This window comes from Balearica regulorum, chromosome 5, assembly GCF_011004875.1.
Source record: "Balearica regulorum gibbericeps isolate bBalReg1 chromosome 5, bBalReg1.pri, whole genome shotgun sequence".
NCBI classification, from domain to species: domain Eukaryota; kingdom Metazoa; phylum Chordata; class Aves; order Gruiformes; family Gruidae; genus Balearica; species Balearica regulorum.
Genome location: NC_046188.1, coordinates 7,007,390 through 7,034,867, shown reverse-complemented (window position 1 = coordinate 7,034,867; position 27,478 = coordinate 7,007,390). Strand labels below are relative to the sequence as shown.

The window sequence follows — 27,478 nt, the reverse complement described above, 5'->3', positions numbered from 1 at the left end:
TGGAAATGAAGTTTCAGCTAGCAAACAATAAGACATAATTTCTTGTGCAAGCAGAAATGTAAAACTATCTATCAAAGTCATGCAGTAATACAGCCTTGTTTTTACTGCAGAGACAGAAACCAAGAAAAAGACCTGTGACAGAAAACAAACTAGATGCAAGTCCACTACCCAACTAGATTTCTAGTAGTATTATCGGCAAGTCAGACAATTAAAATCTCCATATGTAAAACACCCATAACCAAGCTACATGGAAGAACACAGAATCAAAAATGCAAAAGAGAAAATTCAAGTGGTCTGATCCCTCTTGTGGTCGTGCACCACGATATAAATTTATTATATCTCCACATTACGTTAGCTTGGTTTCCTTTGGAAAAAAGGCTTATGCAATCAGGCCCTTACTCAGCTCCTCCCCATCCACTCCCCTCCAGACCCATTACCTTATGTCAACCAAGCCAGGCAGCAGGGTAGAGGCCTCAACGTCATGTTATTCCTGCACAATATATGGCCCAGGCTTTACATGTTTTCCTTACAGTTAATGTGCATGGCCTGCCAGGAACTGAGATGTAGGGTTGCTGTTTCCAACTTGTTAGGACTGCCACCTCTTTCAGCCCTCTGGATAGGCAATGCCCAACTAACATGCATGCAGACAATGCCGGTTTATCCTCAGACCTTGTTTATTCTGCCCTGTTCAAATCCTGCTTCCACAAGTTTACTTCCCCCTCCCCCCGCTTCCAGTTTTCTTTGGCATGCATAGTCAGCATTAAATAACCGACCTTCTCAAAACCACTATGAGGTAGTATTATTCCCACATTACCAGATAAGGAAATTAAGCCACTGTAATTAATGCCTGAAGCATGCCCAAATTTCACATTCCTGATTTGAGAGTGATTAGCATTAGCACTATATAGGATTTCCTCTGCTCAAAGCACAGCTTCTGGGGAGCACGGAGCAGTTGCAGACAGCCTGCGCTCGGGCAGGGAAGTCCGACGGGCACAGCTGGGAGCCCCTATGAAATGCTGGGCTCCAGGAACTGCGCCAAGTCCATCCCGTGTCCCTGTACAGTAACTCAAACATCCCAGGTGCTGCTCCAGCCCAGGGAGGGAAGGCAAGGTATCAGAGTGCCAACCCCTTTTGCGTCCTTCCTTTTTCCCCTGACCAAGACTTTCTGATCCAGGCGCAGACTCCTCGCTCAGCTAATTTCCATTCAGACACTACACCCCTTCACCACACGTGCAAGCACACACACAAACACTATCCTTACTTACTTGTGATCTTCCCACAGCCACCAGCTCCCAATGCATTCATCCTCCCAGAACCTCACATCTTCCTCTACGCCTCTTTGGCTCCAATTTTTCCTCGATCTTCCCAGATAACCTAAATGCTTCTTTAGCACAGTCATTGTTCCTTTTCTCAAGTCCTCATGTAGACATACCCTTTTCTCCAAGCAAGTCCCCTTCGTGATCTTTGCTGCTTCATTTACTGTCGACAAGATAAGACTGGGAGTCCACCTCCCCTTTCAACTCCACTACAGTATTTCAGTTTCCCCTGAGCCATGAGATGCTTCCCAGTCACATGCTCCTTGCAAAAGAAAAGGCTCCTTTCCAAAAGAAAAGGCTCCTTTCCAAAAATCAGTCAGTTGGCAGCAAAGGTTCCCACATGAACCCCGTAGAATTTGAGTTCCCTAACCTCATCCCAAGGAGCAGATCTCCAAGGGGGCTGTTCCATTCATACGTTGAGATATGCCCACGTGGAGACAGATAACTCTGGCTACATCTGCTGTTCCATCCTGTACTACCTTTCCCCAAAACCAAGCGGATAGAATAGAAAGCAAGAATTTGTTTAGCAAACTTTTAGCCCAGGTTTTGTTGCAAGACTGGAAACAAAAAGGTTCAAACAAATACAGTAATTCTAGACTAAGCTCAACAGACAAGTATCTCTCCAGCTCCTAAATTCCTCCAACCCTGACCAGCTGACAATGTTCACAGCAACATCACATCATCCTGGCATTGCCCTCAGTCCTGTTAATCTCCCTCTCTCCCTTTACAGAATACAATCATATCCCAAAACTATAAAAATAACTTTTCATTTTTTTCCTGGAAAAGGGGGATCTTAGGGATTTAAAGGCAGCCTCCCATCTCCAGTTCACAGCACATCAGTCACAGGTTTATCAAACTACACAACTGCCACTGACAGTCCTTCCTGACACTGTCCAGGGTATGCAAGGACTATTTTTTTGGTCTTTTTAAGACAACTACTCCCAGAAGAGCCTCAAGTCTTCAATTTACACAAGGCTATTCATGTACTCACCCAAAAGATTATCTAGTCATTAGTTACACTTACAGATTGTTCAACTCCTAATCCCCACAAAGACATCTTTTTTTTTTTTTTTTTTTTTTCAGAAAACACACGACACATTGCAAGTAAGGATGACAGACACATTAAACGTTTGTCTGCCTGTACTTGTCTGGCACCAGAGGTCTTCCTCCTTCACCCCAGTTCTGCTAGCAGCTCTTGCGATACATCTAACCCCAGTGCCAAACTTTCCTGCCCAATTAGACCTAACACTTCCCATTATGGCTCATCAGTCTGAAGGTGTCAACATTAGCCCAACCACTCCCTTGCCTTTTGCTGTCTAGGAACATCAGTCCTTCTTCGCCACCCTGGCAGAGAGACTGACAGCCTGGATGCATTGCTTGGCATAATAAAAACTGGGGAGCAGAACATTTTCAGGGCTTAGGAACTTTTACCTCAACATTGCTTCTTAAAAACTAAAAAACCTGTTCCTCACTCTGCCCCATCCCACTATTTCCTAACTCTCAGCAGAACTACTTACCTTCCTCTACAACGTTAAAGAAGTTGTCATGCTCACGTTAAGCCCAGGATTCTGCAAATGTTTACATATATAATTTAACCCTAGTGCCAATCATTGAGGCAGGACTGTGGGAACAGCAAAAATCATTGTCTACATGTTTCACAATGTGCAGCCAAAATATTTATCAGAACAGATGACTTGCTCATTGTTCCTCTGTGGCAGAAGCATAGTCCTCGCTTCTCTGAGCTTACCTGCATTCCACACAAAAAAACCTGCAAGAATTTCCTAATACATTCTCTCCCTTCAAAGGAAGAACAACTTAGAATATCATTTTCAAAGCATCAAAAAATGTTCTTAGCTATGACAATTAAGGCCTAATTTCGTCATATATAGCAGCAGTTCCTGCTAAGTTGTTTTCTTAGATCTGGTCTTGTCAAATATAATTCTTACTAAACAAGTAGACGTCATTACAAAATTCAGTTCACTCTAAGGACTACTACTTATGACTTTCATTACAGCCAGAGTGGTCTTCTGTGAAGAAATATCTACTGTTTCCTGGATATCACTAAACCAAAGAGGGAACCAGCAACATGAAATGTGTCCACAACGCAAGCTCAGCACCCTGCCTGTCCCATATCCTGTTACTATCAGGCAAGATTTTTTTTTTTTTTAATTTCTTAATTTCCTAACCAGATCTGAACACCGGAGTATTCAATCCAATTTCCAAAATGCTGACTTAGCTTTTCTTCAAACTTCACCTTCAGTTGTCCTGGGGAAAAAAAACCAAACCAACCAATGCCCCAAACAAAGAACATACACGTAAATGCAACTTCTGAGCTGAGGCACTTTCAGAGGACACTTTCAAATCTGCTGTGAATTTACAATTACCAAGACATGCTTTTTAAAATGACTTGGGAATATATTTGCTTAATTTCATAAATATTAAACCTATGTATATTGCTCATTAACATTTGGCAGCTAATGCAGCCACATAGAAGCAAGTCAAATGTCCTCCTTCCTCACAAACCCGCAGAATTATTGGCTTGAATTACAATACAGTAGATGCAAATAAAAGAAAGAAAAAAGAAAAACCCACCTAATATCAAATTGTCTAAAAGGTTATTGCGTTTGCCTTCTTTTTGAGAAGCACTTATTTTGACCATAAAGATTTACCAAACCTGTGTCAGACCATGACTATGCTGGACATTTACTACGTTCAACCTTACCAAGTCAAGCATTTACTCAACAAAAGGGTCAAGCATGTTTGAAGATTGCTCAAGCTGGGCACCCAAACCCATCAGCCATTTTCAGGATCCCAGGCTGTAGATATAGCCTGGCTGAACTTTCAGAATCAAGGAAAAAAGAATTTACTTTTCAATTTACTGATTGAAGATCCAGGTTATAAACAATAGCTTTCCTTTTGCCAAGGTTACATCTCAGACCAGAACCACAACTTAAATTTCTGAAAAGTACTTACGAGGAACGAAGAGTAGAGCTCTGCAAGCTTTGCTAAGCAGACAAGAAGTATTACTAAGCAGACATGCCAATTGATAGCTCAACAGAGAAAAGACTTTCTAAATATGTCAGTTTTAAAACAAAACTGAAGCATTAACACCACTTCATCACAAGTATTAAGACTGTGATTCAGAGCCAAATTTAAAAGCAAACATTAATTGTCAAAACTGGATGGCAGAGGAAATAACCTCTCCGGTATTTCAGCAATGACTTAATCACCTCCCATGACTAACTCGGAGAGACTTTGGAAGAGTAATGGGATGGAACAGAATCCAAAGAGCGTCTAATCCCAATTAATAAAACCAGAAATAACTCCAAAAAGACAAAAAAATCTAGGTCATCTTTCTTCTATTCCCTAAGAAGTCAGGAAAAAACTTTATTTCTGAGGGAATACATTCCACTTTTAAAAAAAAAAAAAGTAATTTTGCTTCCTCCTTTGAGGATGCAGACAGGCTATGATTGTGCAACTATTTCAAACAAGCACCAGTTAACCTAACCATGGTACATCTGATAAACGTGAGTAAAAACCTCCCTGACGTGTCTCCCAACTCACCCAGAAAAAACTAAGAAAATTCTCTTAGAGATGTAAATCATTGGGAATGAAATATATTACCTAGTTTTCATTACTTGTCTCCCCAAAGCAAAGTAGGCATTTTTAGGACCACACAAAGTTCCTATTCTGGTTGAGATTTTTAACTTATGTAGCCCCAATCTGCTTTAGTCCACCAAGACTACTTACGTTTTTCAGGCAAGTAAGGATCTACCACTCAAGAATCTAATTTGATTAGATGACATGACGTGGCAAGAGTAGCAAGAAAACAAGTCAAAGAGACAAAATAGAGCACTTACTCTCCCAGACAAGCCAGCTTTTTAAGCATGCAGTGTCACAAAACAGCACAAGCCAAATTCATGTTGCCACAGAAAGGACCTTCCTTCAACCGTACTCCTACTCTACCTGTGGACACACGTTCCTACAGATTGCCTTGCACCACCTCTGATGCCTGTCTAACCACTCACAAGCCACGTCAACTCACTAATCCTGTACAAACAACCACCGCATTAACCTATCAAAAAAGCTTCTTATTTTCTGCCAGGTTAGCAAACTGAATCAGCTCCAAGGATCCAGTAAGTACCAGAGCCTGGTGGCGCTTTTCCTTGGGCTGCTGCCTATTCATGAGTCCCGCATCCACATGCGCGTCTCGATGGTTCAACCAGCACTACTCATACTGTTCGCACTCAGGAGCCTGCACCTCAACTTCTGTATGAAGAGAAATCTGGTGGCCTAAAAATCACATACATCACAGCCAACCTTTATGTTACAAATGACAGCCCTGAACACAGTATCATTGCCCTTGTATATCTTGCATTTAAGATGCTTTCTTTAGGAAAAAAGCTTGCTGAATAAAAATCAAATATGAATTTAAGCTCCCAATTTCCATATGTCAAGTTAAAATTTCAAAGTCTGACAGATCCTCACTGCCTACCTGTAGTTAGACTTCTTCACTCAAACTCACTTGGCTGAAATACAATTTTATGTTATTTTCCACAATCTCCAGGGCTCTCCCCCCCCATCTTAGAAGAAAGGCATTTTCTTGAACCACACTGCAGAGAAGAATGCAGCAGGAAGCCAAGCAACCCTTTCACTTGGAAGGAGTTTAAACAAGAAGATTCCAAACTTTTTTCCAACTACTCTAGCCCCACGCACTGGCATGAGACCCCACTCCCCCCAATTCACTGGGGATGTTCCTACTTCCAACTCCTGGGGAATTTGACAGCCACAAAACTCCAAATGCTCCTAACATTAAAATAAATACACAAATAATGAAACCTCTGTTTCTTCATTTTAGCAGCTGCTAGCACCGCAATTAAGAGTTCTCGGAGGATGCACTTACCCCCTAATGAATCCCTGGAACAGCCATAACAGGGTGCAGGGCAGATTACAGAATCCCCACAACACAATACGGTGAATTGATGTCTCCCCTGAGCAACACACAGCTGGGCCTAGAGACGGTACGCGTTGTTATGTTGTCTTCATTTTGAAGCCTTATTAACAAATTAAATGAGAAATAAACACATCTCCCTCTGGGAAAATGAGAAAAAAAAAATTTAATAAGGAGCCTAGACACCTTTCCATAAGTCTCTTGTGGATAGGAGAAAGACACCAGAAAAGCTTATAATAGAGCAAGTTCATTAACTACCATGTAAGATTGCAGCAGCACACAAACAAACCCAAAAACACTACAATTGCTGAAATCAAGCCTATCAGTTTTCTGTGGATGCTGCTCTGGTATCTGTGCGTCTCTCCCAGAGGTGTCAAGCACAGGAAGGATGCTTTGCAGAGACAGCACAAGCTGGTGGGACACCAGGGAGGAAAGGGAGTTTCTTTGCTTTTGTTGGTCTGCAGACATCCACGTTTCCTCTCTCTACCTGTCAGGACGGGTCACAGGTAGCTGGAGAACCAGGACTGACTCCAAAGAGCTTTACATACCAGTTTCCCTCCTCCTCCCTATACCAGGCAATGGGACAACAAAGTTGAACCAGCAGCCCCAATTAACTACCTTTTTTACCTAAGACTTTTGCATCTGATTGTTGGAGACCATATGGTTCAAGTTTATGGCCAACAGTAAATTTCTTTACCCCGTCCCGTTCGCAGTAACAATCTTAACATTCTTTTAACGCAGTGTTCGGTGCATGCATTTCCTTCGCTCTTTACGTAAGTAAATCAGTGGGATATGCTTAACCTGCCTCCTAAAACTCAACACAGGCAATGAAATCCAAGCAGGGAGAGTAAAAAGATAATTCATGGTCTCAAATGAAGCCAGGTGGATTACAACTCCATTGGCAAGCACGCACCCAGCATCTGTACACTCAGAAAAGACATTAGGAATCATCTGAATAATCAAAAATTGTCATGCATGCACAAAGGCTTTTGAATATAATTCTTGAGAGTGAACTTCTTTAAAAGAAGGCAAAGCCATTAGTGCACCTTAGAAACTAATGTATTGCAGAACTTTAATCAAGCATTGCTCCATAATTAGACACACTTTCCCCTGCACAAAAGCATCTTTAAAGCCAAGTATCTGGTGCCTTGAACCTCTGTTATACTTAAGAAAATAAACTTAAAAAGACATTCATTATTCTTGAACTGAGCATTACCATACTAAACCCCATCCTAGAACAACTTTTAACTGCTAATTTATCATCCTCCCTCCCAGTGACAAGGGAGATTTACAGTGGAAAAGGCTAATTTAACATTACTCTAATGCCAAAAACACATGGTATTACACTTTTGGCGATATTGGTCAAGAAGCAATAACCAAGGAAAACAAAATACTAAGAAATAATACCAAACCCTCCAAACCATTCCCATAATTGTGAGGCTTGGCATGGTTCTATTGGAATAAACTGCCATGGAAGCCCAACTTGAAGGATGTTTACAGCCGAGACCCAATGTCCAATTTCACCCTCTAGCACTCATCTGCCTATCCCTTATCTCCACCGCAGCACTCCTGCACTTATCAGCTGCTGATCCCCGCTCTGCCACAAGCGGACATGAACACATTCCGGAGCCCTGCTGACCACAGGGGAATTGAACACAGCAAACACACAGCGTGAGGAGAAAGCCACTGCGAGTTGTTCTAACGAAGGGTCAAGCACACTGACACAGGAAGATATGCAAAGAATAAGGGAGGAGAAATGCTGTCTGCATATGTTGGTGCTAAGGTCTAGAATTAATTTGTTGGCAAAGTCTAGGTCACAGTAAAAGAGAGATGGAAGGCTAACACAGGTACTCTAACACATAGTATCTACCCCAGATGAGAGAGATTTAAATTAATGAAGTGGGGAAGAAGAGAAGAATGAACAGCCAAACCTCCAAAGCACAAGACTTCATAGCAAGAAGAACATTCACCACACAGATCTGTCAAAAAAAGGACAAATAGGACACACATTGCCCAACAAGCTCTCAAATACTTTGAGATTAACTCTGTTTATATAGAAGGTTGGAGGGGAAAAAAAAACCAAACCCCACACACAATAAAAAGGAAGACTCTTCTAGTTTCATTCTAACCAAAGGGGAGGAACTGGCAAAGAATGTGAAAGTGGAAACAACTTGGCTGACAGAAGGCATAAGGCAACTCTCGCAATTCTTTAGAAGGGCAAAACAGAGAGCCACAAAATAAAGAAAATGAACGAATGGTAAAACCACAAGCTATCTGAAACCCAGGAGAAAAGTGTGAAGTTTACTAACAAATCACTTCAGCTAAGTATAGGCTCTTTAATGATTCAAGAGATTTTGCACAAGTGCAAATCACTGAAAGTCACTTATAGTGAACTGCACAGTTAACAAAATAGGAAAGGTCAAAGCATTGGGAAGGAAACTACTGGGAGGCAACACTGAAGCTAACATGAAAATATTCCTTCAGAACGCCTGCAGTGAAAGAAAGAGCAGTTAAGAGTAGGAGTGCATTAACCCACTATTCAATGGGAAGGAAAATCTCTAATAGATGACGCCAAAGCATTTGAGGAGTTTTGTGCATTTATCTTGATTCACTAAGACAGATTAACTGGCTAATGTAACTCATATCACAGCAAAAGTAGCAAGAACACAAGCTAGAACCGGGAAATGCATTATGGCAATTGCTCCAAACCTCCTGAGCCAACAAAGTCAAGACTCTGAATTTGCCATGCATATTTATTGGCAAACTTCAAACAGAAAGCATGATAAAGGCAATATGCTTCTGCAGACAACTTAATAAGCTTCCATAAACCTATGGACTATATTCAGAGGTTACAGCATTAAAAGAGTACTTCAAGGCTTTCAAATCTGGTGGACAATATTTACCCTTTGAAAACAGAAAGGCAGTTATCAAAGATCACCTCTGCTCTCTGCATTAAGTTCCAGCAGCCTGAAGAAGGGCGAAAGCACCTGCCCCTGAAAAGCAGGAAAATGAATCCACAGGGAATCACAGACCAGTCAGGGTTACTCTGAGTCCCTGGGAAGATGCTGAAATAAATAATCAGACAAACAACCTATCTCCTGCATATTTCAGATAATGAAGCAGGTAAGATCCAACACACAGTCTGTTAAGAATAAATCATATCAAACGAATATAATTTCCTCCAATGACACAGTAACAATGTAGGTAGGGAAACAGTAACTAGAGGCAATATAATTTTGGTTTAACTGGACTTTTGACACTCTTATAACCTGCACAAATACAGTACATACTGAAGTACTGAGAGATGACTAGAACCTATACCCAGAGATAAGTTATCATTATTTCAGTCCGAGAGAAAACATGTAGCAAGCACATTCATATGGCTCTAATCTTTTATCATTCTCCACTGTTACAAAAAGCAATTTGGGGGCGGCAGGGGGAAGCTTATTTAGCAAGGAACTTACTGCAGGCAACTCCGTATTTTACTCTGCCTCAGTTGGATTTCTTATGGTCACAAGCAACAACTTCGAAAATCTCACAGACAACATCTTGCCCATGAACTACATTATTAGAAAACGTGAGGACAGAAAGGTCACTTTAAGTTAACAGAAGACATAAATCTGAGACAGTTGCAAGCTCTTTGATGGAGGGAATCAGAATCCAAAGTCACTTGAAGCAAGTGCAAAAATCAGCTGAAGTAATATGCAGTTTGACAGAGCAAATAGGTAAGAACAATCAGATGCATAACACAACATGGAAGGCAAAGTTAAACACTGTTCTGCCCAGAGATATGCTGTGTGGGAAAGTGCTAAAGAATCTGGGGTTTATGTTGAACATAAATAATACATATCACCACAAAAAAAACCCAAAAAAACAAAACATAAAAGACTCATCATCCTACCGAGATATATGAAATGCAGGTATCGTAGGAAAAACACATGAAATAATTTTGACTCCGCCTGTTGTACTAAGGACTCAGAGCACTGTGTGCAGTTCCAGACACAAACCATGATGAAAAAGCCTCAGAAAAAGTAATTACAATAGCCCATAAATATGTATTAAAAAAAAATATCACTGAAGAGAGAAGACCAAAGGGATGGAATTTCTAAGTGTGGAAACCACCAAAGAGAAAGCCCTCAAAACATGCAGCACGTTCCTGCACAAGAGGTGTAATAAACAGTTCACAAGGTGTACAAAACACATGATAAAATTCTTAAATGCTTAAATTATAGCAAGAAAATTTCAATTAGAAATTAGAAGTATTTGCAACAGTAAGAACAGCACAAATTACCAGAACAGATTGCCTAAGAAGGGTAAAGCTCCATCACAAACTTAGGTTAACTCATTTGCTTTGAGAACGTTAGACCTCCTTGTGGCTGAAACCCGGTGGATTTATGAAAGAACAAATGTCAATTATCTCCCCTTCCCCCCCCCACATACTTCATTCACAGGTGCCTCATCTGAGCTTCTAGATCAGTTATTAGAAGAATTTATTAGCCATAACTAAAAAACGACTTCTCATGTGAAAGTTTTGTAACATCATACGGAAATAATAATAAAAATACAACCTTAAAGGGGTTATTGCAAGGGTATTACAGAGGAAAAGTGACCCAGTTGAACCACATCAAGACAGAGGGTCCTTAAGTACAACAAAACCAAAGAAATCCAGAGATCCTATTTACACAGCGACTTCAACTTTAACCTCACACACGTTTTAAAGCAATGCTGCCCAGATGCACAGACACCCTTTGCTGGGAAGGTAAAGAAGGGACTAACAGACCTTGCTGGGTCCAGATAAGGTCAGTATGGGTGAGTCTGCATAGTCCTCTCCCGGCAAGCACCGGGCTGCAGAGATACCGGGCTGGCTCAACCCAGGGCTGGACAGATCCAGACTACTGATCTGGTCTTGGATAAAACACCTGCCAAATGCAGAAGTGCAAACAACAGGAGCTGGGGGAAGCAGAGGCAGTCCTTGCGCAGCTGGGAAGAAACAAGGAAAGCAAGATAAGGACATCAACCCCAAATACGGTGTTAGCAGCTGGACTCAGGAAAACACAAAACACGACTAATTTTCTCAAGCGAAGTTTAGCTACAAAAAAAACCCCACTGAAAGTCAAATCAGGAGAGCAAACTGAAACATGCTTTCCTCTGCTGGAAGCGGCTCTGGAGGAGCCTGAAAGCAGGTCATCACCAAGACCACTAGTCCTTTGATCTTCACTGGAATAGAAGATACAAACATAATTTTCAAGCTGCACAGCCTTGCCTAAACGTGGCTGTTACCTTTTGAACACCAGCGAACGCTGCACTTCTACCCAGCCAGCATCCCTGTCACCAAAGGGGCACTCCTGGTGCTGCCCTCTCCTACACCACCACTACCAGGAGATCCATCATCTGCTGCTCTCCCACACACCTTGCCTCGTGGCAACAGAAGTGCTGGCGTAGCCGCAGAGAGCGGGACCAGGGAATGGGATGAAAGCTAATGCTTTTTTTCTAAGAAAATAATATAAATTCTTTGTGGCAATCCAGTTCCTTCATCCTGTTCGTTTACAACACTGTATCAAGTTAAGCAAAGCTTTCAGGCTGTGTATTTTTGGATGTAATTCACTTGTAGTTTAAAAATATAAACAGCTCAACATACACAACACAGGAAAGATAACAAGACACACCAAAAAAAAATCAAAACAAAAACCAGAAAGGGCTGCTGCTGCAGTATGAGGCTTCTATTGTGCATATCTAAAATGAATTTAGAGTAGACCCTTTAAAACTTCCACACTAACTAAAGATGATCTCCAGAACTGAAAGTGAATTAATTCAGACTATGTATGACTTAAATCAGCTAGAGCCAGCAGTGGGAATTATCAAAGTGTTCAGCTTTGGGGGAAAAGGAAAAAAAAAAAAAAAAAAAAAAAAGTCATGGCTCTTGTTACAAAAAGATACCGAACAAGTAAACATGATCAGCACAGGTTCACAGGAGGATTTTCCTACATTTAAAACAGCATCAGACCTTCAGACAAAGCATTCTCCATTCAGGAGAATTAACATGCCAAAAAATTAAATCACCTTTTTTTTTTTTCTTAGATATCCAAGCACAGTATTAAATACAAGTGAGAAATGTTTAAATTGATGAGACGTTCCCGTTCATTCCCCGAAGCCCCACACGCCTTCGAGACAGGAGCCGGTACCGACCACCGCACCAAGCCCCATGTCCCCCCGAGCATTTCACCACAGAGAAGCAGCCGAACGCAGCCGTTCAGCCCCACACCCCGATCCAGTCCCTGGCCTGGAACGGAACCGCTGCCTGCAGCGCTGCCGCCGGGAGAGGCAAACGGGGACACGAGGGGACCCGGAGCCGCCTGGCAAACGCCCGCACGGGTCCGGCGGGCCGGACTGGGTGGCACGGCTCGTCCCCACCCCCGGGAGAGTGACCGTTCCCCTCAGGCCCCACCGCCCGGTTTCCCCCCACCCCCCGCAGAGGAACAGCTCCGGGCCGGGGCGCCTCTCCCCTCACCGCGTCCGTCTACTCCCCGGCCTCCCGCAGGGCGGGGCGGCGGCCTCACTCACAGCGTGTGCCCGCAGACATTGACCATCAGCTTCAAGGAGGGGTTGCGGTACTTGGTGGTCTTACACCGCGGGCAGCCCTGATCATCCATGGCTGCTGCCGCCGCCGCCTCCCCCTCCTCCCTTCCTCTCTCCTTCCTTCCCTCCCTTCCTCCGCGCCTTCCGCCGCGCGGTGCCGCCGCCAAAGGGGCCCGCCGGCGCCGCCCGCCTCCCCGCGCGTTCCGCCCGCCGCGGAGACCCGGCTCGGCTCGCTCCGCGCCCCTCCCGGCCCCAGCAACCGCCAGGCAAAGCCAACCGGCGGCGCGGAGGGCCGGGGCAGCCGGGTCGAGCAGGTACGAGCCGCCCCGGGCAGCACCTGCCTGTAGGGGGGGGGGACAGGCTGTCCCGGCTCGAGAGCTCCGGTTGTAACTGGGGGGCACTCCCGCCTAATGAATAATCAACAGGAGGCCGCTGCGGGGCGGTAGCTCCCTCACGGGGTTCCTCGCACCCCGCTCGGGAGAGGTGCCGTAGCTCACTCCGGCTAACTACCGCGGCACCGCCTGGACCGCCTCACACTCTGAGAGTTTTAATTTTTCCCTCCCCGCCCCAGGGAAAGGCGCTTCGCGGGGGCGCAGGTGAGGGCAGCTCCCGCCTCCCGCGGGGGCGTCCCTACGGCGGGGCGCCGCGTTCCAGGTGGAGGTGGGGGGGGGGGGGGGAGAGGAGAGGAGCGGGGCCGCTTGATTGACGGTTGCCCTGGAGACGTAGGAGCCCCCGCCCCTCCAGCGCGGCGCAGCCAATGGGCGGGCGCGGCTGGGCCAGCAGGCTACGGTGCCATATAGTATTGCAGCGGGGCTGGGAGTCACGTTGGGGGGAGCCGCGGAGAGGAGCCCGTTTACACTACTTTGCTATAGCAGCTATCTTTAATGGTTATTGCGTGGCCGGGAGGAAACCTGATCGGCTAGAGCCGGCCGAGAGCAGGAGGAGGAGGAGTGGACTTTCCAGAGAGATAGGAAGGGAGGAGAGGAGGAGAACGGGACGGGGGGAAGGAAAAAAAAAAAAAAAAAGAAAAAGGCAAACAAACTGAAACATGTCTTCTGCCTCCCCCACGGACGAGATCACGAGCGCGGTGGAGATCAAGCAGGAAAATGTGATGGAAATCCTCTCTGAAGCCAGCAAGGTGCCCCCCGACGGGGCCGCGGCGGGAGCCCTCAACCCCGCGCCGCCGCCCCCTCCCGCCGCTGCCCCGTTCCCCATGGAGCACGCAGGCTCCGCCGCCGCCGGGGAGGAGGGAGCCGCGGACCAGGTACTGCTCCACACGGAACTCCTAGCCAGGAATCACCACGCTGCCTCCTCTCCCTCCTCCTCCTCCTCTTCTTCTTCTTCCTCCTCCTCGCAGACCCCCCTGGCTTTCTCCCCGGACCACGTCGCCTGCGTCTGCGAGGCGCTGCAGCAAGGTGGGAACCTGGACCGCCTGGCCAGGTTCCTGTGGTCTTTACCCCCCAGCGATCTGCTACGTGGCAACGAGAGCCTGATGAAAGCCCGGGCGCTGGTGGCTTTCCACCAGGGCATCTACGCCGAGCTCTACAGCATCCTAGAGAGCCACAACTTCGACTCCTCCAACCACCCGCTCCTGCAGGAGCTCTGGTACAAGGCTCGCTACACCGAGGCGGAGCGAGCCCGGGGCAGACCCCTGGGGGCGGTGGACAAGTACAGGCTGCGGAGGAAATACCCTCTGCCCAGGACGATCTGGGACGGCGAGGAGACGGTTTACTGCTTCAAGGAGAAGTCCCGCAACGCGCTGAAGGAGCTCTACAAACAGAACCGGTACCCCTCGCCGGCCGCGAAGCGCAACCTGGCCAAGATCACCGGGCTGTCCCTCACCCAGGTCAGCAACTGGTTCAAGAACCGCAGGCAGCGGGACCGCAATCCTTCCGAGACCCAGTCCAAAAGGTGAGGACAAACTTTCCTCCCCGCCCCCTCTCCCGCCTGCCTGCCTTCCCTCTCCCGGCTCTTTCTTCCCTTGACAAACATGGCGCTTACCTTCGGTGCGCCTCGTCCTCCCCTCCTTCCCCCTCCCCGCTCCCTCGCTCCCAACACACACCCACCCGGCCCGGGCACGCAGGCATGCGAGCCGCAGCCAGGCAGCGCGGGGAAACGTCCCGGCCCTCGCCGCCCCCTTCCACGTCTCCTTGCTCCCGTCTCCCGCCGCGCCCGGCCTGCGCCGCCACCCCTTCCCCCCGGGCCGGGGGAGCCGCCGGGCGCCCCGCGGACACCGGCGGCGCGGCGTGCTCCGGGGAAGGGACGGGACGGGATGGGGGGTTGTTTGTTCCCCCCCCCCCGCCCTTGTTTTTATTTAATTGTCGCGCCTGACAGAGTTAATCATTGACGGCGGCCGCAGGACGCACGGGGGTGTGGGGTCCCGCCGCTCGCTCTGTTTTGAAACCTGACTCGGGAGCGGGCCGGGCTCGGGTTTCAGCGGGGGAGCGGGGCCGGCCGCGCCGGGCCTCAACGGCGGCACCGCCGGGCTCGGCCCGCCGCAGGCCTCCGCCTCCAGCCCCGCGGCCGTTTGCTCCCCGCGGGGCGGGAGAGCCTCCCGCGCCCGGCCCGGGGCTCTGCCTCGCCTCCCCCCCACCCACCCCCCGTGTCTCCCTCCCCGCGGGCGGAGGGGCCGCGGCGGGGGCTCGGCGCCGCGAGGCGGGCAGGTGGAGGTGACCTCCCCGCTCCCGCCCCCCCCCCTCCTTCCTCCCGTGGCAGGGACGGGAAGGGAGGGGAGAGGCGAGGGGGGGAGACAGAGAGGGGGAGGAAGGGAGAAGAGAGGAAAGGAGGGAAAAAAGCGGCGGCCGGCGGAGGGCCCCAAGGCATTTCTCAACCAAGGGCGCGATTGTGCCGCCGCGGCCCCCTCTCCGCGGGACACATCAAAGGGCGAGCGGCTGAGGGGGGGGAGGGAGCGACCGAAAAATGCAGTCGAGGGCGGACCAGTCAGCAAAAAAACCCGGCGCAGCTTCGGGCGGAGGGGCTCGGGCCGGGGCGGGGGCGGCCCGGAGCGGCCCCGCGGGGCGCGGCACAAAGGGCCCCCGCCTCCCCCCCCGGGCACAGCCTGAGGTGCCTCCGCCGGCACCTGGGGGCAGCGCGGGCCCGGCCCCCCGGCGGGGCCTCCCCCCTTCCCTGGGCCGGGGGTGGCGGGGGCGGCAGGCAGAGGCCGGGAGGGTCGGGCGGCGGTTCCCGGCCTGGTCTCACCTCCCGCAGCTGCCGCCCAGCGATTTACCAAATGGCTGCGGCCGGTCTCACACGTGTGGACACCGTGGGCCAGCGGAGGGGGGCCCGAGGCAGCCCCCTTCGGTTGCCCGAGTCGGATGGCCGGGGAGGGGAGACTTATTTACGTGTCCATAACCCAGTCCATAAACTTTCTCCTCAGCGAGCAGGTGATTTCATGTGTCCTTTTCTAAGAAACCTCCCCCTTGAAATTTGTTTGAAGTGCCTTGTAAAGGCAAAATACAGAAAAAATAGTTGGGGAAAACTCGTGCGAACTGATTCAAAGCGAGGAGTCCCCCTTGGTGTAGAGCTTGCTGGCACGCCATGGTAATGCAATGTCATCTTTCCGTCTTTTCCCATAGCGAGTCAGATGGCAACCCTAGCACAGAAGATGAATCCAGTAAGGGGCAGGAGGATTTATCTCCCCATCCGCTCTCCAGCTCATCTGACGGCGTTACCAGCCTCAGCCTTCCCGGCCACATGGAGCCTGTCTACATGCAGCAGCTCGGAAACACTAAAATAGCCTTGAGCTCATCTGGCGTCTTGTTGAATGGAAACCTCGTGCCTGCCAGTACCTCTCCTGTCTTTCTCAATGGTAGCTCTTTTCTTCAGGGACCCAACGGTGTCATTCTCAATGGACTCAGCGTGGGGGCTTCGCAGACGGTTACCTTAAATTCACCCAAAACCACGTCAAGCGTTGTGAGCAACGGGGTGTCCATTACTGACATACTGTCATCTTCATCAGAAGATGTTAAGGACTTCAAACTCCTTCAGGCTTCAGTCCCCAATGCTGCGGCAGCCACCTTCAGCCCCAGTAACATCCCGGTCTCATTCCCGGGATTGATACCAAGCACAGAAGTGAAAAGGGAAAGCGTACAAACTGCTGCCTCTCAAGATGGAGGCTCCGTAGTTACTTTTACTGCTCCTGTCCAAATAAACCAGTATGGCATTGTCCAGATCCCCAATTCAGGAACAAATGGCCAGCTGCTGAACGGAAGCATCGGTTTTTCTTCTCTGCAGCTGCCTCCTGTTTCTGTGGCAGCTTCACAAGGTAAAAATTTTGTCTTCTGCAGTAAGAGGTATGAGAAAAAGTTGGAATCGGTCACACTTAGCATTTTAGAAGCTGTTGTACTTTTCCTCCAAGGTACCAGGATTGTATCTCAGCCACAGCCACACGCAGTACGTCAAATAATACCTTTTGTCTTCCTTTATAACAATTTATGCTCGTGGGCAGACTATTATTACGTGAGGCTGTGCTCCTCTACTAAGAGCAGAGAAGGAGATCTGGTATTTTACACCCCTTTCATCTCATGCTGTTCTCAGAAGTGTGTGATACCAGTCTTCACAAATATCTGTAAATTTTACACGTTTCAGTAATTCAAAATATTCCCCATTTGCCATTGAATTCTTCTTAATGTGAAGGTTCATAAAAATTAAGATTGCAGCAGCTGAAAATCGTTACTGTTGTTGTTCTTGTGGTGGTTGTTTTGCTTTTTTGTTGTTTTTTTTAACAACAGCATTTTATAAAAATGAATTTTAAATTACTACGGACACAACAAGACCGAGCAGTTATGCTCATACGTTTTCTGTCCTATAATTAACAAAGATTAAACTGCAGGGAAACAATAGAAATATGCAATGGCTTGTAGATATAAAACGCGAGGGTATTTGGATAAAACTGCCCTCAGTCCAAGGGAAATATGTCATCGCAGGTTCACGTGCCAAGTGTGCAGGCTCCTCCCCAAGTTTGCTTTATAGTTTGTCTTAACATACCATAGACTGAAACTTGCAGCCAGGCAGGAAGAATCCCAGGGAATGCAAGCCTAGTTTTGGATCCTTGTTTTGAAGCAGGTCAGTTATAAAGCAGAACTGAACAGCTTTGTTACTCATTAGCCACTCTGTCTTTGGTTATGAAAATGATTAAACTTGAATGAATCTCTCTAGTTTCAGGAGCCATGAGTGTTATAATGAAAATCAAACTGTGCTCTTGTTAGCTTATTTGAATTACACGTGTATAGGTAGTGAATTATTCTTGCTGTTAAGGTAATATGGGGAGGAGCACTGAAGCCATATAAACACATTTTAAATGAATGCAAAATTAAAAGATCTTAAAATGTGGCACTTGCAGTCACTGGAAGTTATTGGTACATAGTTTAAACAAGATGAAAAAGAGAAGACATTTAGTCTGAATGCAAAAGCCATTTAATCCACATGCTCCAAGACATAAACTGACAGCTAGCAAAGGTGAGAAAGTTCTGTCCCCTAAGTAGTACGGGTCTGTTGTATTTTAAAATACTGAGATTCGTAATAAGTTCCCTCTGAACATTTTCCCCATTGTTAAAAATACCAATTCCCACTGGAGAGTGATCCACCGTGTGTCTACTCTAGAGCAGAGAAAAGTCAAGATCCATATTTGCAGCTTTGATTTCTTTTTGTTTTTCTTAACAAGAGAAGGATGGATAGCTGGCTGCCTATTCCAAGTGCAGTGTGCTGCAGGCTATTTTAAGTAAGCCACAGTAAATTATATCCTATTGCCAGGTAACTTCAAGTTGCCTTGCTTTATTCTTCTAATTTACACATATGAGTAACTTCTTGCAAAAAATCATCATTGATTAATGGAAGTGAATAGGGAGCTAAAACATTCCCCAAGTGAGAAATGCATCTTCAGTGCTGTTCTAAAAATTTCAGATGTCTCCAACTGTAGCCTCTTAAAATTATAATTAAACTCCTTTTGAGAAAGAGAGGCATTTGAAGTGGGACCCAGTCCCGAGAGCCAGTATATCTTATTTTAGGAATTATTATAATGACAACTTGGCATGTCCAGTAAAACCAACTTCAGGTCATCTCTGGCCACCCCTTCTTGCTTTGGCTTGCCGCAACATCATGCGAGCAGTGCCATGGCTTTCAGCAAGGGTAGGCAGTCACTAGGTGACGTTACACGGCGTGGTGGATGTGGTGGGGTCAGGCTTTTGGAAATACGTGATAAAACGAGGTCAAAGGTAAATACATCCGAGTGCTTGACGGACTACCTAGTTAACCTGATAGAAGTTACTGGGTTTTGATGTTTTCTCTGCAGGTTGACTCAGGTAGGCTCTGCCCAGCTATAGTGGATTTCATGTGATGTGTCTCTAGTTCCCACACACAAGCTATAGTCTGTCACTGAACTATCTTTAATAGCTTTTCATGCTTCTATTCTTAGGTAGAAATTGAGTGGTGGCAACTAGTGAGGGCCAAAGCACGTTCATTTTAATCACGTGGCTGGGGACTGTTTGCCTGTTAATGAGAGTCTGAAAGATACCTCATATACCAGAACTTTTTTTTTTTTTTCCTAGAAGCAGTTTCTATTAACAGCTTTTATTTCTTTATACCAAATTTTCTCTCACCTGTTACAAACAATGTTATTCTGTGTTGCATGAAATATTAGCGTATGTGTGTACTGCAAACATAAAAACCACCAAAACGTCTTAACAAAATGTATGCACAACACTCTGCCAACTATAATCCGTGTTTTCCTTTCTTTTGCTTCCCTTTCTCTAGGTAATGTTTCAGTAAATCCCAGCACATCTGATGGAGGAACTTTTACGACTGAATCTTCAACAGTGCAGCAGGGAAAGGTTTTCTTCGGCCCCCTCGCTCCGAGTGCAGTCGTTTATACGGTTCCCAATTCAGGCCAGGCAGTAGGCTCTGTCAAGCAAGAAGGACTGGAAAGAAGCCTGGTGTTTTCTCAGTTGATGCCAGTCAGTCAGAACACGCAACTAAATGTAAACATGTCTTCTGAAAATATATCCAGTGGAGGACTCCAGTCCCTGGCCTCCTCGTTAGTGAATGTAACGCCCTCACATAATTTTTCCCTCACACAACCAACTCTTTTAAACGCTGCAGAACTGAACTCTGGTATCTCGGAGAGCCAGTCCATGTCATCACCTGTGACCAGTACCTCTACCGTGATATCTATCAGCAACACTAACTATGCAACCCTTCAGAACTGTTCCCTCATTACCAGTCAAGATCTGTTGTCCATTTCTACAGCACAGCCCGCACTTGGAGAAATAGTTTCTACAAGCGGAGACCGTGTCAGCCACCCCTCTGCGCAAGTACATCAAGATTTTGTCAGAGAGCACAGGTTAGTTCTGCAAGCCGTACCTGAAGTCAAAGAGAATTTCTTACCTAATTCTGAGAGTAAGTCAACTGGCAATTTAATGATGCTGGATTCGAAATCCAAGTATGTTATGAGTAACATGGTTGAGACGGTTTGTGAAGAACTGGAAACGGACAAAAAAGAACTTGCCAAACTGCAGACAGTTCAGATGGATGAAGATATGCAAGACTTGTAACTTTTTTTTTTCCTTGCTTTCTGTTTTATTAGATAAGTCTCCTGTTGAGGCCCTAACAAGCACCAAGTGGGTTTGTTTTTTTTTGGTGGTTGTTTTGGGTTTTTTCATTTAAAGAACACAGAAGAACATTTAGATGGTCTGAATCGATGTACAGAGGAATCTCTGGCTATGGAATTAGGTTGCCACACTTGGCTTGCACGCAGTATTCTCTTTTAAGCAGATTAAAGGAGAAAGGAAAAGCACCAGGGCGAGTACCGAGCAAATGGGTACAGGTTTGGCTAAGAGATACTACCCTGATAATTTAGCTAGACTCTCCGTAGTACAACATACTCTCAACAGTAAGTATACACTCCTAACGTTAAACAGAAAACAAAAATCTCGCTCCAAAAAGGTAGAAACAATGCAGTCATTTTTGCTGTTTACTTCTAGTCCATGGGCATTGAGAAATTTTTAAGGAACTCTATAGACGATACCTCACCGGCTACTTTTATGTTGTTTGAGGTTAAGAAATGAAACAAAATCATAAATAATATTGTTACTGCTGTGTTTGCTTTTTTCCAGCAGACTTGCATTCAAACCAAAAATCTTGCATCAAACACTTACAGGTTTCTAAATGCTACAGCTAGCATTTTGTCAGTGCACCAGAAAATGCATCATTTCAAACTCTAATTATGCAACTCAGAAGCTTTCTTTCCAGTATGAATGTAAATATTGTTTCAGTTCTTATAAAGGAGACTTTTTTTTTTTTAAATTAGTACAATGGATTTTATTTATGGTTTATGTTCCCTTTCACTTTAGACACAATGCATTGAAAAGGAAAACGTTTTCTGGCTGTTTAATTTATTTTTATTGTTTGAGCAGGAAGTAAACATAGGTATTTCTGACAAGGTTTTACTTTTTTGTAGTTTTTCAAGCAATAGACTGTAAAAGTAAAATGTTAATCACACTGAAACTAGAAAGTGAACTCCCAGTCTCACAAACCCAGGAGGTCCCTGTCTCTACCCCCTCTGTCTTTGTGTTCAGGGTTTTTTTTGTTTGTTTTGTTAGTAATTTGCGAATTAGTTGAACCTTTTTGTGTATTTTTTACAGAATTCCATGTGCCTTTCTTCCTAGTGGCCTTATCTTTGTTACTAAAGCACAGTGGCAGGAGGAATGAAAACACTGATTTGCAAATATCCGTCCTCAGGGCCAAATCCTGATGCCTTACTTCTGCAAGTAGACCCGCTGACTTCCGTGCCCCTACTTGCACGAGTAAGAAGAGTTTCAAGTCTTTTGGTCATCGTGGGTGACATTTACTAACGGTGCAGAGAGCCAAAGATAGGTCCTCCCGCACCACGTCAGCAGGGCAGGAGGAGTCCAGAGAGGGACCATGGGCAGAGCCGTCATGCCAGGGGAAAGGTCTTGGCTCCGGCTTTGGGCAGATGAGCAGGAAAGGTTGGACGGGGCAGGCCAGGGAAGGGAGCCCCATGTTTACACGCACCCATTGGCCACGTAGCCCTGTGTGGGAGGGCTTCAGCTGCTGTTCAAGTAAGCAGGCCCCCATCCAGGAGTACACTTAAGCGTGTATTTATATTTCCTTCCAGAATAAGCAGCGTGGGGGCTGATGGTGGGAACTGCAGCTGCCCGAAGGGCTCATGGGAGCAGCCGTGGTCTCTGCCTGGTTGGGGATGGGACTCCTCTGCCTTTGCCCCTTTGCGCTGCACCGGGGACAGCAGAAGCAGGCAGGCTCTGGGTAGGTGGAAGAGATCTTACCTTTCCTCCAGAGGAGTTTTTGTAGCATGGAAAAGCACATCCTTAAGCTTTAAAATAGTAATAAGAATGCAGATGTATAAAAATGACATGCTGTTAATCTTTGTGGGTTTGTTAATTTTATTTTTTTTTTATTCTAATGTGAATATATACAGTAACTAAAGCATGTATTCATCCTCATCAGGGGCCTGGTCCAGAGCCTTTGGAAGGCAATGGGAAATGTTTTCATCAGCTTCTGTGGGCTCCAAATTAGGCTCAGGACAAAACAAGATCACTTGTAAAGGACAAAAAATACGGAAAGGAAAGAGAATAGAGGTAGCACATCCCAGCCTGTTTCTGTCTTGGTGGTTAACTGGTTCTGTGGAAAGCCTTTGAGGAATGAAGGTTTTCTTCTGTGTGCCGTGAGCATGGCATGGGCATCCTCACTATTGTTTTGCACTATATTGAATACAGCGTGTTTTGCAAGGTAGTCTGTGGAACCTTGAAGCTGAGCTCTGTCGGTAAGCACTGGAGTCCACGCTGAGAGCCAGAGTCTCTAGGGCTGCAGGGAAAGGGAAGAGCAAGTGTGCAAGGCGTGCACTTTGCAGCTGTACTGGGTCACTGATGCTCTGCAAACAGAAGCCTATAAGAAGTTGGCTGTCCCCATGAGCTCCCAGGCAAAAAGGGTGTTTCAGGCAAATACTTCAAAGTGATTACCACATGCAGAATGTGGAGCTGTATGTTCCCCTGCCACAACTTCCCTTGACATTCAGGGGATCTCTGCATCCAGAGTTCTCTTTTCTCTGCTTGTTTATCTGCTTGGTGGGCTCCAGCATGAGCAATCTGCTTCCCACCTCTTCCTCGCCCGTAAAACCAAGATGATGACGACGATAACAGTAGTTGTATCTGCTTTGCATGAATTTGTTCAACCGCTTGGAAAATAAGAAGGACCCTGTATCATTGTCATATTAATGGAGAATGTGTGCGTGGCTCTGAAGGAGTTGTTTGGGGCTTAATGTTTTGTCTGTGAAGCTCAGACAATATTTGGAGGCGAGCTAGAGAGTATTTCAGAGCACTCTCAGTTGTTGATGCGATCAGGTCTCATAACTGAAAAGACTGTGGTGTTACACCAGTACCTGTTACTTTTTTTTTTATTTTAATTTTTCATTCTTTGCATTTGGTGTGTTACTGAGGCTCCAAATTCCATGGCTTTGCAGCACAGTTGATGTGAAAACTGTGTATGTTGTTACAGTGGCGCATATCTTGGAGTGTCTGGTACTTCTAATAGGAGACTTCCCACTCCTCAGTGGGAACAGATGTACATAAAAGCAGTGGTTTGGGACAAAGTAAGATTAATCTATTCTAGTCTTCCAGATATCAAGTAACTTATTTTATTATTATATTTTACTCTTTCTTTCTCCCATTGAAAATAAGTGTCATTCCCTCCAGATAACGTAGTTATAACCTCATGTTTTCTGCAGGTACATATGCACAATATAAAGACTCATTGCACGGTACAGTGTTTTTTTAAATAGATATTTAAATAGTAGTTTTACTCCTACTGTAAAATAAGGGTCAGTTTTTATTATGTGACCCTCAAGTAAGCAGGCTAACTGCTCTAAATAGACAGTACACAAAGCCCCGAAAAGCGTCTGGGGCTGGATCTTTGGCTGCTGTAAATAAGGCATTGCTCCACTGATTCCCAAACTGAGGATTTTACACGGTGTTTAGGGGATATGGATGCTCATCTCACACACACACGAATGGCAGTGAGTGTCCAAGCCCCACAGACAGTCCTTATTATCACCTTCTGTTGTTTAAATGGAAGGTATGTCTTTCTGGCATACATGTTACTTCTCCCTCCCTCTCTGTTATGGATGAGAATAAAGGATCTTTTCAACTTCACATATGTTTGTAACTTGTAAGTCCACTGGAAATCTTACAGGAAACATTGCCAAATTCTACTACTTTTCTGGTCCCAGACTCAGCTTTGAGAAATACGCTTCAAGTTTAAGCAAATTCCTACAAAGCATAATGTTAAAAAAGGAAAAAACCCAACCCCTTTGTACTTTACTACTTTTAATTAAAGCTGCCTCTGTTTTGCCCAGAGTTTTGCAGAGAACCAGGAATATACTCAATTGAATGCTCTGTCTGGACTATTTGCAGCATTATTCCTGTGGTCTTACCTAAAAGGACATTTCAGCCACATGAATCACAGACATCTATTGGCCAGGTCCTCGGCTGAGCTGAACTAGCACAGTTCTATTGACTTTAATGTTCTTTCACGCCAGCTGAGAATATGGTCCATTCATTTCACTGGAGTTGGGTCAGGGACGGATTCGGCCCAGTATACAGTGGCAGCATGAACCAGTGCGCAAGGCTGGCACTCAGTTACAACCGAACGGTCACAGTCTGTCGAAGCGTATACCTCTTTCCATTTACTGCTTTACCCTGCCTGTGGATTCAGGAAGACGCATTCAGAAAGCTACTTTACCCAGGAGTAAGGCTGGAACCATCTTTATTGTTATTTACTATCAATCTGAGGTTAATGACAATAATGGACAGGTTCTGACTTCAAATCCTGCGGAATCACCTCAATAACTGCTTTCAGTTAAATTAAGCGGGACAGAATTTGGCCCCGTGTGCACGGGAGCTTTTCCCGTATGTCCATTTCCAGGGCCTGTGTGTTTTTCTTAGCAAGGGCAGATGAACAACCAAGAGGGTACATCCCTTGAGTTTCTTATGAAATACGTGTGCAGGACTCCTGGGGCCGTGAATTGCCTAGTGCTTGTGGCCAAGAAGCATCTCAAAGCGTAAAAAGGATAGTAATTTTGTAACTCTGGAAACTAAAGTAATGACATTTTACAAAGCAAGGAGACCTGAAGTCTTCCTGTATCTCCTAGCAGTTATTATCTTGAAGGATATTTTATACCTTACTTGTATGTTTCATATAATTTAAAACTAGCTTCTTAAATTTCTGAACTCAAGGAGGGGGTGAATCTTCTGACTTTCGGGATTCACGTTCAGAGGATGTTTGTTCTTTTGCTGCATGTACTGTTTGTCCAGAACTAACCAGTTATTTCTGCGATATGGGTTTATTGTGCCTTACAACAAATATGAAACTTAAGCAGAATGTACGCATTAGAGGAGGGAATAATCAGAAGTCTTTACTGCACTGTTAGGTGATGCCGCCCCAGAGTGTATCATCAAACATATCTGTGCTTAATTACCCAACCAAAGAGATCTAAAGTATGTATGTTTGTTGTACTGTAATATAGGGGTTTGTGCCTGGACAATTAAGTGTTTTATTTGTATTCTGAGATGATGTGAACTTATTTTTCTAAACACTATACTGAATAAACTTTATATTTATACACATCTTGTGTAAATATTTCTGTTTGCATACACCGTGCAAGGGCTTTGAATTTTGTGTTAGGAAAGCAATCTAAAGTAGAAACAGCTTTTAATGATTCATGGTGAAGGTGATGGCAACTGTGAGTGCCTGTGCTCACCAGGGAATTGCTCTAAAGCCTACTTAAGCTGGAATGAGACTCTCTGTTGACTTAAGTGGGTTTTGTTAGACCCTAACTTTGCTTCTAAAATAGTAAATTAAAAACCATAAATCTTCTATTTCATATTGAACCTAGCTATTAAATCTGTGTCTCAAACCGAATTTATACCATAATTAGATGCTATTGAAATATAGTTCCACCTACTACTTAGGACTAGTAGGTGGAAATGTATTTTTGACTTGCAGCTCCCATGGCATTGGGATGAGTTCTACAACAGTGTTTCTTTTTGGATAGGTAAATTCCTATTTGTTAAGTTTGTATTTGTCGACTTTTTTCTTTAAAACATTGCACTTGGTATCAGACCTGGTTTGGGCAGACTTCTGAGAGAACAGCCTGAAACATATGTTCCCTTGATACTAAAGGGTTTAAATACATTACCATGTTATTTTAGATCTGTGCTCCAAGTACCGGCATTGCCTAGTTATGGTTTGATGCCAAAATGAATGGCAGTAAGTTCAAGCAGACTAACCTGCACAGGTGAAATAGTGTGTCTGCTTGAAGCTGTATATATATTGTAGATAGCTAATAGCCCACACATGCCAGCAGGAATTGTATTTAGGCTATAGGAAGCAGGATGAGGTCCATTAAGATTATTTTTTTTACATAGATCCAGTTGTGTATATTTTTAATCATGAAGACATTAGCTTTCCTCACTGTTACTCACCATTCTTCCGTCTTTCCCATGTATCGCAGCTGTGTCCCGCTCGTTCCACGCAGAACGAGCTGATGGCAGTCTGGTGGCAAAGCGCAGGGAGCCACCTCCCAGCGCCGGGAGCATCTCTCCCTCTCTGCCTGGGGTTCAGCTGCCTCGCACTCTGCAGCTGCTGAAGTAAATCCAGTTACCGGGAGCAGCCCTAAGGTAGAGAGAAACAATTGCCTTGTTGCCCAACTCCTTTTCCTTCCAGGAGCGCACATGACTCAGTCCTCCTGTTTGTAGCGCTTACCTTTGCCATGCTTTGGTTTTGCCTGAGCAGCAGGACTGTGATAATATTTCCCTGCCCTGCAGATACCAGATTCCCGATGGATCCCTGGATGGCAGCTGCGTCCCGGCTTTGCTTGGAGCAGGGCCTGAGGGTCTAAAGCCATCCTTCAACCTGGCTGTGAGCAGCTTCTCCTCTCGTTTCTGCCCCATGACGCAGTGGGGGGGAGAACCACCACTGCTGGGCTGGCTCCAGCTGGGGAGATCCCCTCCAGGAGGGGTTTCTGGCTGCGCAGCCCCCGCACGCTTGACCAGACGAAGTGCAGGGGTTCGAGGGCAACCGAGAAGCGGAAAGTCTCAGCGTATGCAAATGTCAAAATTCTCCCTGAGCAGCCACCCATGCGGTATGCAGGATGAATCATGTCCTAACGGAGCGCATTCCTGCTACTTTGGAGGGCTTTGCAGATGTGTTCCAGGTCACCCTGGGCGAGAAAACCACACACAGCCATGGTTACTTCTTCGCTGGCAGCTTGTGTGCAGATGGAGAAAAGGGTGACAGCACCTTCGGAAGGGTGGGCAGCCAACTCCTCGGGCCCCCGCCTTTCACATGGGGCCTGGGAATGCTGGAGCGAGGACCAGAGGCTGCCAGGCCAGTAGCTGGGATAAAGCTGAGAGTAGGGAGGCTCGGCAAGACAGGAGGTTGCTCTTGATCTAGCAGGCAGACGAGCTGGGAAGGGAGGCAACGTTGGAAGACAGCGCTTTTTATCCTCTGATGCTGGCTGGATTATCCCCGGTGCCAGATCAGAAGGGAATTTTCCTGCTCCAAAGGGCAGAGTTTGGGTCAGTAAAACAAGATCTTAGTAAAAATG

At 45.9% G+C, this 27,478-nt stretch overlaps 2 protein-coding genes across 3 annotated transcripts in view; one reads left to right on the top strand and one right to left on the bottom strand.

Annotated features, from left to right (window-relative positions):
* The window catches only part of MNAT1 (MNAT1 component of CDK activating kinase), a 126,501-nt gene extending 113,527 nt beyond the window's left edge, over nt 1-12,974 (bottom strand). For both annotated transcript variants that reach the window (XM_075753333.1, XM_075753334.1), the window contains exon 1: nt 12,829-12,974. In XM_075753333.1, the coding sequence (XP_075609448.1) occupies nt 12,829-12,917 (89 nt within the window). In that variant the 5' untranslated portion in view covers nt 12,918-12,974. The remainder of the gene's footprint in view (nt 1-12,828) is intronic.
* A 546-nt stretch (nt 12,975-13,520) lies between these two features.
* Nucleotides 13,521-25,496, top strand: LOC104631956 (homeobox protein SIX4). Its single transcript, XM_075753331.1, has 3 exons — nt 13,521-14,754; nt 16,419-17,107; nt 19,594-25,496. The coding sequence occupies exons 1-3, from the start codon at nt 13,892-13,894 to the stop codon at nt 20,388-20,390; spliced, it is 2,349 nt and encodes a 782-aa protein (XP_075609446.1). The 5' UTR covers nt 13,521-13,891; the 3' UTR covers nt 20,391-25,496.
* The last annotated feature ends 1,982 nt before the right edge of the window (nt 25,497-27,478 follow it).